Source organism: Panthera tigris, chromosome C2 (assembly GCF_018350195.1).
Source record: "Panthera tigris isolate Pti1 chromosome C2, P.tigris_Pti1_mat1.1, whole genome shotgun sequence".
Lineage (NCBI taxonomy): Eukaryota > Metazoa > Chordata > Mammalia > Carnivora > Felidae > Panthera > Panthera tigris.
The window spans coordinates 66,576,008-66,588,741 of NC_056668.1; the positions used below are offsets into that span (position 1 = coordinate 66,576,008).

Sequence of the window (12,734 nt, forward strand, 5' to 3'; positions counted from 1 at the left end):
TGGGGCTAAAGGAGTCCCCACTGGATATATTTGTCTGTTTGGATCTGAGGAACTAAGGTGGGGGGCGGGGGGAAGGTGCTAACATACTTTCTTTCCCACATCACCTCAACTTTTTTCCTCTTAGCTGATAATAGGGGTCACAGGACCAGGACTACGGGTATAAGGGCTGGAAATGAATGATTCCTAAGCAAGAAACTGTAACTATTCCAAAAGGGGTGAAGGCACATCCTGCCCCATCAGGCCCTTAGGAATTGTAACATAAAGGTTAAAGCATTGAAGGAAAAATAGTAGTTATGGCTAAGTAAATGAATAAATGGGCTTTGTAAGGAGGGAAATCCAATATTAACATCTTAAAAGCCGCTCCAAGCAAGAAATGATATTGTCTTTTAGTTTGATTATGTCAGATACCTGAAAGGGTGAAGCCATATATTGCTGACACAGCTCTTACTTTTGGAACCTGGTAAGCCTGCAAAGCTGGGAGACATTTCATATCCTGCCATCCACATTAGAAACTGGTGAACAGAAACCTTTTAGAGAATATCAAATACGGTAGTTTGATGTAAAAGTTGGCAAATGTTTCTTATAAAAGTGAGCTTTTTAAAATTAATTATCTTCTTACATCAAAAGTGTTGTGACTGACAAAACTGATTGTGCAATCTTTCAAACAGTTTATGTAAAAAGTACTACAATAAATCTGAGATGCTACAGTAGTTTTAATGAGAAGCTCATATTACCCATATTCTCCTTTTGGACTCTGGAACATCAAAATTAAGTGACAACTTTTTATATCCAGTAAATGTCAGTTTAAAAACTACATGGAATTTATCACATGTAAACCAAGCCCAGCCTGAACTGCAGAAAAGGCCAGTATCTTCAGTTTATTTGATATTGCCTTTGAAAATCTTTCCCTAAAAAAGCTAAAGAAACTAAGAAATTTATCCTATTGATTTATCCTATTATTGATTATATTGCTAATAACAACCAAGTAGTATCATATATCAATTCAAAATTAATATTCTACATACCTCATGTATTCAGTATCAATAGGGGGAAAATGATATTCCTTTGAAAGCTATGATACTGTAAATAAATGTCTTATGAAAATGCATTATACTGTTTATGTTACAATAATGTAAGTTACCCTTTCCTTGATAACTCAGAGTCATCATTATGAAAAGCATATCATGCTTTGCTATTATTATAAGCAAAGTTCACAGGGGCTAATAAGGTGATTTGTCCCTATGCTAAATGGCCCTAAATGTTGTCCTTTCAGATGGCTTATTATCTACACATTTTTCCTATTTTCTGCCTCTATACTCATGGACATCTGAAACAACCTGCTACCATATATTTAAATCTGACAGTTCTCACTTCATTTCTAATTTACTATGAGACAGAAAACTTAAAACATAACCAAAATAAAATTTTTTTAAATCTCTGAGGAAAGATATGAATTTTAGTGCTTAGAATTTGTGGAATCACTGTTTTTATCTACATAGAGGTATTTTGGTGCCTAACATTCTGTTCTGGGTGGATGAGATTACTGGATAAAGGAATGACTACTCTGAAAAATGTAAGCTTCATTGTTGGAGTTAAATAAATACCAAGTCATTTAAGAATTAACACTACACATTAAAAAAGTTTTTTTAAGTATAGTAAAAATTAAATAAGACATGAAACCTTAGGATCTTCATAACTTTGTTCCAAGGAGATACCACAAGACAGAAGAAGAATTTTATAGCTCTGGATGAAGTCATAGATGATAATAGAACGTTCTTTATCGGATTCGTCTTGAAAGCAAGACAGAAGATACCACATTCTGTCTTTCACAGTCAGGCTTGGATCCAGAGAAGGTGGGACCAAACTGGAACTAATTTCTTTAAAAAACAAACAAACAAAAAGGCTTAAGGCAAAAATTACATGCATTCATTTGAAGCAGCAATCTTTAATAAAAAGACTGAAAAAAGACTCAGAAATCTAAGGGTTTACTTCCATGTAACCAATAACTCAGCATGACCTTATTCAGGTTATGTTGATCATATAGATGAAGTGCTTCATATTCTAGTGTGTATGCTGCCGAAGCAAGCACGAAGCTTCATATTCTAAAAATTAAGGCTTATGCTATGTAATTTATATTGTTCTATTTAATTAGGTGGGAGACAATTCTAAATATGAATATTTCTAAAAATAAATTTACATTTCCCAGAATAAGGAGTTAAAGACAGAAAAGGGTGTTTTGAAATGAATTTTAAATGAACTCCTTTAAAAAGGCTTAGTATGAACGTATAGTGTTACATCTTAAAAAAAAAAAAAGTACTCAACATAACACATTTTCCCTCAAAACAACTGAAAAAAATTTCAAGCTTACTCAGGAACACATACATTATATGGCATTCTTTAAAATGCTTACTTATTAATTTTGCTCCTGTCTAAAACCAATTATGTCAGGTATGTAATGCAGCAACTGTAATCAGATCACAAGGTATTTCTAGATCATGTCCTCTCTATTCCAAAGGCTTCTACAAAGGCTGTATGATTCAACTATTGTATATGTTCAGCTCATCAGTGTCACTAGATAAGTTCCAGACACAGTCAATGACAGGAAAAAAGTCTGAAAAGAAACTGGTATGATCCAATCTTCAGAGCAATCCCCTAAGATATCCAGGGAGTCCCTAAGGCTCCACTCCACTACCTCCAAGAAGAAAAGATAGTATTAGTAGCCTATGTGATAGGTAGAGGGGAGTAAGAATAGTACTTAAGACATTCATTCTAATGAATATATGAAATAATGTACACATGTGCCACTTCCCCCCCTCCCCATTTTTTTAATCCTAAAAATAAATTCTAGGAAAACATCAGGAAATTATTCTCAACAAAAAAGCCACTATCCTAATAGAGATTATCTTAAAAATTATATGGTGACTTAATCAAATAGTGATTACTTACCAGGATGCTTTTGTTCCTTCTGCAGTGAAAAATAATAGGCATCTCTTCCACCCCAGCACACTGCCAAACCAACCACCAAGATGTCATCACAACCTTTAACAGGAACTCCATCATCTCTAATAGGGGTTTCCTGAGGTAGGCTGACTAAATAAATCAAAAGTGAAATAGTTAAAAATCTCAAAATAAAGCCATTAAACTGAATGTTAAAACAATGATAATGATAAAAAAAAAAAACTATTTGATTGGCAAAATTTCCAGATCCCCATAATATGCATTATTTGGATGGTCTTTTTAAGGTATATGTAAGATCTTTCTAGGCTTCCCATCAATTAAGATAACTGTCACTTTGAAAAATTTATCAAAGATATCTTAAAATATATCCATAATAATAACTAAAGTGGGTATTAACTAAATTTTTTAAAGCTACATTTTGAATTGCTATAACTGAAACAAAGACCACTGGTATACTATAAAAATTTTGTAGTGAACTCAGCAATTCTTTTTTTCTTTTTTTAATGTTTATTTTTGAGAGAGAGAGACAGAGACACAGAATCTGCAGCGGGCTCCAGGCTCTGAGACGTCAGCACAGAGCCCAACACAGGGCTCAAACCCATGAGGTGTGAGATCATGACCTGAGCCGAAGTCAGACACTCAACTGACTGAGCCAACATAGGCACTCCTGAACTCAGAAATTCTTAACACTAAGAAACTCCAAAAAAATCAAGTATCTTACTTCTTGGTGAAGAATCAGGTATAATTTTGTATCCAGAGTCAACATTTTTTCTGAAATAATGGATCTCCAACTTTACAAATACAGGTCAAGAACCAGTCTAATAACTGGCACACAGTTGTTAAATTTAAGTGAACAATTTTACCCCTCTACCCGCTCAAAGAATGTGCTCAATTTTATATTTGTTGAATGAAAAATGGAAAGTACTAGTCAACACAAAACATATATAAAACTTGTCATTAACACATTTGCTCCATGGCCTAAGTGTTCATCTACAGACAAATGAATAGGAAGATGTGGTATACATATACAATGAAATATTATGGTGCCATAAAAAGGGATGAGAACTTGCCGTTTGAAACATGGATGGACCTACAGGGTATTACACTAAGTGAAATAAGTCAGACTGAGAAAGGCAAATACCATATGATTTCATAAATAGAATCTAAAACAAAAACACATAAATGAATAAACAAACAAGCAGAATCAGACCTATAAATACAGAGAACAAACTGATGGTTACTAGAAGGAAGGGGAGGTGGGGGGTTGGGCAAAATGGCTAAAGAGAATGGGAGATACAGGCTTCTAGTTATGTAATGAATAAGTCATGGGAATAAAAGGCACAGCATAAAGAATATATATAGTCAATGATATTGTAATAGCAATGTATGGGGACAGATGGTAGCTATACTCATGGTGAACATGGTATAATGTATAAACTTCTCATATCATTATGTTGTACACCTAAAACTAATATAACATTGACTGTCAATTATACTCAAATAAAAAAATTAAAAAGAAAAACATGTGTTCCATGAATTGAAGATCAGACAAATACTCAAACTTTTATGAACAAATTCATTCATAAATACAGAGATTTAAGAAATCTGATCAAATCTTTGATTTCCACAGCAGGTCGTCAAGCTGACTACAGCTATTCCCCAAGATACAGAATCCTTACTGTCATGAAGTAAGACAGGAATATACATGCATGGCATTATTTGGTTCAATTCTCTTAAAATGTGGAAGGGCTCTGTGAGGATTTGGGATCAACATTTTGGTATAGAATTCATGAATATCAGTAAAGGTTATAAGTCTACTTGAGGTAAGTATTGAAAAATATAGTTAACATACATTGTTAAAAATATAGTGCCAATTTTCTACGTACTTTTGTGATTATCTAAGTAGATTCTATAATACAAATTAATTATTTTAATTAATTAATAGAAAATAATTCATAAGCACTGATGATTAATAAAAAATGAGATACCAAAAATGGTGATCCATATTCAAAATATATTTGTTTTTACAAAATTATATTCTAACATTTATATATTATATAAAATATTATATTATGTATTAAATATACGTATTTATATGATTTTTTAAAAGAAACATTGCGTTTAATGGTAAAGCTTAGCACACTACAGCACCAGATATGGGCTGGAGTTGAAGCAGCAGAGACAGGTAGATGACCTCCATGAAGCCTCGTAAAGTGAAAAGAATAAGAAAGGCAACAATTAGCATCATGGCCTGACACATGGCAAAACCCAGAATAGAACTGAAGAAATGCTGCTGTTTGAGAGCCAGGTTCCTGATACACCCAATGATCAAGCTGCCAAAAACTATCCCAGTGCTGGCCCATGTACCAGCCACAACAACTGGGATGGCTGCAGCAGCAATAAGCTTGGGTACTATGTCCATGTCCTGAGAGACAAGACTGCTATAGAACTCCTTTTGGACCACCTAGTGTGGGGAGCTACTGTGGCAAGGCTGTTTAGGGATTTCTGGCTTTTGAAGAAAAGAGGCAGACACAGGCCTGATTAGAAACAGAGCTATAACAGCGGATCAGGGCCACAGTAATAAGTAGTGCCTTAGAGGTCTGCATTATTTCAGTATCCCAGCTTGACCTTTTTTCTCAGTGCTCAGTTCTGACACCCTGGAGTCGCCCATCACTTATACCAGATGGCAACTATTATTAATCTAGTTGCACTGAACAATAAGCTGTTCTACAGGTAAACCCATATAGAAGAAATTTTAATTAAATTGGAATAAATTTAGTACATTCATCCCAATTCGCTATTTTACATATAAACATGAAAATATGAAAAATTAAAGAAAAAATTCTTACCTTGCTTAAACCTACCACCAATAGCAGCATTTTTAGAAGACCTCAAATTACTGATCTTTTCACAAGCCAGTGAGATGGAAAATCTCTTTTTGCACTGCCACTCCTTAATGAATGTTTGAAAGAGAATTTGGTCACTTGCTACATCAATTATGGCCAAGCTTTCTGGGCTGCATGAGGCTGCAGTTAACTGCGATCCATCCTGTGACAACTGCAGTGAAAAACTTGTGTCTCTAATAGGTCTATCCTTTTTTAAACCATCTCTACTCTCTGAACTTAAATCTTGGTTTTTAATATCTGAAGATGAGCCAAATGAGTAACTTTTACCAAGCTGTAAAACACTATGCATTTTCTGGAGTTTTACAGAAGATGTTCCAAGAATACTTGGAACCACTAGCTTAGAAGCAGATGCTGGGATGGGTGTAGGAGGAATGAGTCCGTTATCATCAACTATACAGCTCTCTTTCCAAGGCAAGAGGGATGAGGTTTTACCATGATGGGCACCGTTCTCCAGTGCTCCAATCTTGCTCTTTATTTCAACATTAGGGAAAAATGAAATTCCCGGAACTTGATTTGGCTCCAAATTTGAAATCACTTGTTTGCCATTTAACTCCATATTTTCCCCTTTTAAACTAGACAAGTTTGTAGTGGCTAATTTTTGCTTTTCATTTTCTAGAGGACTGGACACTTCATCTAAAATTCTTTGCAGTCCTGGACTTAAATCAAACGATGCCCCTGACCATATGAGCGATTTATTTTGCCCTATCTCAGTTAATTTGGATTTTTTAGACTTTTCATCTTTATCTCTTCCAATTATTTCTCTTTGTGAATAATCATTATTGACAGTTCCTGGATCACTTAGTTCTAATGCTGTAAGAGACACTGAGGTATTATGTTTTTCTTGGACAGGAAATATATCTACATTGTCCAAAGCTTCAACCATCTGAGCAGAATCCAACTCTGAAAATATAAGAGACTCCTCACTGAAACAAGTCAACTGTTGCTGATTATCTTGATTCTCATTCATATTTGATTTTCTAAGTTGGCCCTCTGGTTGTAGACACAGAGAATGACTGAAACAGTTTGACATTAGTTCAGAAGAAAGCGGTTCTTTTGCTTGTGTATCAGGTGGTTGTTCTTTCACTAGGTAATCTTCACTGAAACTGTCAAATAGTAAGCTATCACTCAAATTCAAACTTGTTTCAGGAGCTGGCAGACATTCTACTTCTACACCAGTGGGAGGCGGTAGTATAACTGGTTTCAAAGCTTCTTGTGTTTGATAACCTTGAAGAAAACTATTTAATTGAGAGTCAGTGACAGAAAGTTCATTCCTTTTAAAACAAGGGCCATTTTCCCTCAAGAGTATTGGAGAATGAAAAATTGAGCTTTCTGGAGTCAGGACATCAACTCCATGTGAATCGGTGCTTTGTTTCACAGTATCTACAGTCTTATCCTCCAAATGATCTATATTTGTCACTCCTGGAGAATGTCGTTCACCAGGAAAAGTAATATGAATCTCATTCTGAAAAGAGATCACCGAGCTCTGTTTGTCTAAACTCTTCGGCATTGTCTCTGTTGCCAGGTTGGCATCCTTTGCTCCTTCTTGTTTGGCATTTTCAGTTGCCATCTGTTGTATAATTTTCTCTGACTGAGTATCCAGGTACAAACTATCTTCAAATTCACAAAGAACTAAACCTAAGTCAGAAACGCAATTATTTTTAGTTTTGTTTGCTGCATAAGCTTCCGTTTTTTCTTGTATTTTAGAGGGATTTAGAAAATCCTCATGCTGGCCTCCTGATTTACCAAATGCTCCAGTTGGGGGATGTATTCTACTGAGTATCTCAGTGCTGTTTATATTATCTCCTGATACCTGAAAATTATTTGATTTATTTTCCTCACCATTAAACTTCATAATTCCACACTTGATAATACCATTTGAGTCTTTATTCATATAACTACTGCCTGTCTCACAGGGCATTTGTCTCTCTAATATTTTTTTCTGTTTGGTATAAGTGTTTGTTTGTTTATCAGGCTGTTTTTCTGCACACTGGTTAATTGAATGGGTGTCATGGTGTTTTACATAAACATTCTGGGTTTTTGAATCACTTTGTATCATCAGTACTTTGTTTATTTTTTCTGACTCAACTAAAGCTAGTGCTCTTCCGTTTTCACTAACTGTACTAGTGGGATGACAAGTCACTTTTTTACTCTGGGATTCTGTGATAAAATGTTCCACAAGAATATTGTTAGTTTTTGTTTTGTTCTTTGAACTTTGTTCTGTTTGTGATGAGAATGATGCTTTGTTATATTTTCCCTCAGCACAGTAAGATACATTTTTAGCAAACGGCTCTGGACTTCTAAATTCCATATTCTTCTCATCTAAGGTAATTGAGTCTTCACAATAAACAGGATTAGACATAGCTTGTTCCTGTAAATCAATTCTATACATCCCAGTGTCTTTCACAGGGCTACTATCTCTGGATTGTGTTAGATGCTTACCACGTTTCCAAGATCGAGAGGCAGTACTCATCTTTTCTGAACTGAAACTCAAAGATTCTTTTTTTGTTTTCTCAAATAAGAGAGTTTGAACAACATTCTTAGTGCTTTTTTTCCCCTCATTCAGAGAGGTTACTAGCTTTTCTTTACTTCTGTTCAAAGAAGCCCGTTTTCTTGCTCTGGAAATGGAATGTACTTGGGATTCTTGATTCCCATTCCGTAACTTGTAATAAAAGGAATTTCTATTCTCTCCACATTTAACTAAATCTTGCACTGTAGTTGGTGAATGCTTAGCAAAAGAATCATTAAACACTGAGCTACTTTTTTTCTTTGATATTAATCTTTTACAAGATCTCTTAGTTTGCGGTGTAAGTTTCTGTTCCTTTACTTCTGGCTCACTGCTGGTCAATGAGTGTGTATTAGAATTTAAAAGGGAATGTGGATTCCATTGCACTCCCATTTCAGCTAAATCCTGCTGCAGAATCCTTTTGGCTTCTTCTACTATAAGGGCTGCTGCTTCCCTTTCAGTTAAACCTTTTCTGCCAGTCACCCAAATATTTCGCATATTCCGACGTTCTTCAACTGCTTCCTCTTCCTCATCCACGGCCTTTCGGGCACTAAACAACGATATAGAAAAAGAAATAAATTAATGCATTGATTCATTCATGCATACAGAAATATTTATTAACCACTAAACTGATCTGTTCTAGGAAGTGAAGAAATAGCACTGAACAAGAGAGAAATACATCTGCTTTCTAAGAGCTTACATTTTAGTTGGAGAAACCAGAAAACAAATGTTAGAATGCATTCCATATCAACTGATGATAAGAGTTGTGAACAAAAACGAAGCACCAGGAGGGGATGGCTGGTTCTGCAATTTTCAGATAGCAAAATTAGGGAAGGCCTCACTAAAACAGATGTAGCAGAAACTTTTTTAAAATAGTGTCATAAAACTTTCATTGAAACAAATCCTCCTATGTAATATTAACTCTAGACAAAATAGTTGAAGGAAATGGAGAGTGACCAAAAGAAAGGAGAAACTGAAAGAGGGTAACTAAAAACTTGGATAAAAGCCTGGAGTTTATTAATTGACAGAATTTGAAAAAGAGCTCAGAATAATTACAGGAGGTATAAAATGAATGGAGAAAGTCCAGAAATGAGATCCAGAGAAGGAAAACCCAAAATTCTCCATATAAATCTGTTCAAATATCTAGCTGACCTCTAATCTATGCAAGTATGGGATGACTCTAAGCAGCCAGTTAAAAGTCTAAACTGAACAGAGATCTGAGTTACTGTCCACTATAGGAAGACAAAGTTTAGAGTTAGAGTTCAGCCAAGCTCACTGATAAAATATCAATGTTCTTTAGCGTAAAATAATAGATTCTACACCCTAAAATGCCAAACATATACATAATTGAGTACCATGAAAAGAAAAAATACAGCATGAATCATAAAAACTATGAAAGAAATAATGGTCAAGAGACTTCTGTTTCCAACAAGACTGGTGTAAGAGGGACCAAGTTAGCCACTCACCCAAAACAACTAAAATACCAAGGCTAGCTCCTAAAAGATGTTGCAGCTTCCATTTTGCTCTTTTATATCACTTAGTCTAGAGAAAGCCAATCATCATGGCATAAGGACAACAACAGCTCTATGGAGAAGGTCACATGGAGAATTGAGCACCAGCTGGGCAGTATGTGTGTGTCATCTTAAAAGCAGATGCAACTCAACCCTTCAGATAATTATAGTCCCAGCCAACAGCTTTACTACAACCTCAAACCAGACCACCAACAAAGATGCTCCCAAGTTTATGACTCATAGAAACTTTGCGTTAATAATTATTTCTGTTGCTTTTAAGCCACAGAGTTCTTCTTTTAAAACATATTTTTCAAGTGTCTTTATTTAAGGACTCTCTACACCCAATGTGGGGCTTGAACTCACAACCCCAAGATCAAGAGTGACATGATCTCCTAAGCCAGCCAGGTGCCCCTAAGTCACTAAGCTCTTAAAGTAATTTGTTTCACAGCAATATTTAATTAATTAGCCTATTAAAACTATCCAACTTCAAAGATATAAAAATCTCAAGGTCTACATATTTAGAAGGAAAAAAAAAGAATTATATTACCATCAGAATTCTCAAAAACAGCATGCACAGCAAAGAAATCATTTTCCTAAAACTTAATAAAAGAAAAGGTAGACCAAAAGTCTATATCTAGTCAAGATGTGCTTTAATTATTAAGGTTATAGAAAAGCAGTTTTACACATACAAGAACTTAGGGAATTCTATACGATATTAGCCCTCAAGAAATCTATTAGCAGGTAAGTGTAATCCAACCAAGAGAGGACTAAGAGTACTTCAGCACTAAGACTGATGGTAAGAATATGAATAAATAAAAACGTAGATTATATTAGTTTTCATCTCTACATCCTACAAGGGTAGGGACAAGGGTGGAAAATTAATGTATAAATGTTATACATTGAGACAAACAGAACTAATGCACTTTTTAAACGGAGGGAAAAGGAGAGGGAAAAAGAAAACTAAAGTAAGCTCAATGTCAATGACTATTGTTCAGGCAATAGGTAGGTGCTACAGGATACCATTAAAATCTTGACAAACCAGGGATGCCTGGCTGGCTCAGTTGGAAGAGCACATGACTCTTGATCTCAGAATTGTGAGTTTGAGCCCCACGTTGGGTGTAGAGACTACTGAAAAATAAAATCTTAAAAAAAATGTTTACAAGCCAGATAATAAAAAGTACACAGGTACGTGCTAGAACAAAATACACACCTGTCTAAATTTAAAAGTAAAACTCCAAAGAGTACCCTTAAAGGTAGACAAAGAAACATAGTAAATACACAATACACATAATTATAAAATAATTTAAGAATTGAAATGGAACATTTTAGTTATATCAATAAATGTGATGGGATTAAATCATCTATTAAAAGAAAGACTTCAATTTGGTTCAGAAAGTAAAACACAATTACAACTCAGTGTGGTACATAAAAATCATACCTAAAACCAAGTGATTCTAAAAGACTAAAACTAAAGGGATGGACAAAAAATATCCTAGAAAAATGGAGCAAGAAGAAAGCAGTGAGGGCTATTTTGCATTAAATATAACAAAAAGAGTAAAATTTAATGCTAAAAACAACAATCATAGTAAATATAACATTACCAGTCATATTTACTATGAGTATTCACACACCAAATAATAAGCAACCATTTTTATGAAGCAAATATAAGAGATACAAGGAGACACAGAAAGAAGTGTACTAACAATTAGTAGACTTTAATAAACCATTCTCATTAAAACACAGATCAAATGTTGAGGAGGGTAATAAATAAGAATAAAGAAGACCTAATGAACATAAGCAATGAGGGCGACTTTTTATGAATATATCTCAAACACTTTACCTTTGTAATACAGAACACATCTAGTTTGTATTGATCATATATTAGAGCACCAAGAAAACATCAGTGAGTTCCATGAAGTATATGTGTTATAAATAACATGTTAGATTGATGTGCAATAAGACTAGAAATTATTTTAAAAAATAAAAAAACAAAAAGCACTTCCACCTGGGCAAAAGAAGGAAACCATGCAAATTACATTTCTAACAAATAAAAACAAAATCTCTACATATCATAATCTGTGGGTTATATTTAAAATAAAAACCACAGGAAAACTCACAGTACTAAGTTCATAGTTCTACACTAAGAATACAGTATTTTATTTATCAATAAAAATATAAAAGTCAACAAATTCCTAGTTCAACAACAAAATTAGAAAAAGTACAAAAGAAAACAAAAGAAAGCAGGAAGAAGGAAATGTAAAATTAAAAGAAGAGATTAATAAGGTACATTACTTTAAAAAAAAGCCATAGACCTAGACCTAGGTCTAGATCTAACTGATTTTTAATCAATTTAAAAAATAGATAAACCACTAGCTAACCTAATCAAGAAAAAATAGAGATAAAGTAAAATTTATAAAATAGTAAATGACAAGGAAGGAATAACCATTGAAATAGAAGAAATACTTAAAATTCCTAAGAAACTAATTTACAAATCTCTATAAAAATGTATTTGAAAATCCAGATGCAACAAATAATTTTCTAAGGAAATACAGATTACCAAAATTGACCCCATTCAAGATAGAAAGCTTAGAGAGACTAATTTCTGAAAAAATAAAGTAGACAAAGTGATCAGGAAACTAACCCATTGAAAGGCACCATTCAACATGGTTTCATACAATAATCATATAAAAACTTCTAGCAGTCCCAAGCCTCCCTAAATTATTGCAAAGCACTGAAAACAAAAAATGCTTCATAATTCTTTTTCATGAGGCAAGTCTGATACCAAAACTGATAGCAAAACTTGAATAAAAATAGTGCAAAAAAACCACACAATGCAAGAAAACAATAGGCCAATAT

At 34.1% G+C, this 12,734-nt stretch overlaps 1 protein-coding gene across 5 annotated transcripts in view; it reads right to left on the reverse strand.

The window, feature by feature from the left end:
* The window catches only part of POLQ (DNA polymerase theta), a 157,749-nt gene that overhangs the window by 79,259 nt on the left and 65,756 nt on the right, over positions 1-12,734 (reverse strand). For all 5 annotated transcript variants that reach the window (XR_006222195.1, XM_042999132.1, XM_007098338.3 and 2 more), the window contains exons 16-18: positions 5,808-8,917; positions 2,947-3,090; positions 1,681-1,877 (exon numbers count right to left, since the gene is read on the reverse strand). Coding sequence is in view for 4 of the 5 variants with exons in the window: in XM_042999132.1 (XP_042855066.1) it covers positions 1,681-1,877; positions 2,947-3,090; positions 5,808-8,917 (3,451 nt within the window). In the remaining variant the exon portion in view is untranslated. The remainder of the gene's footprint in view (positions 1-1,680; positions 1,878-2,946; positions 3,091-5,807; positions 8,918-12,734) is intronic.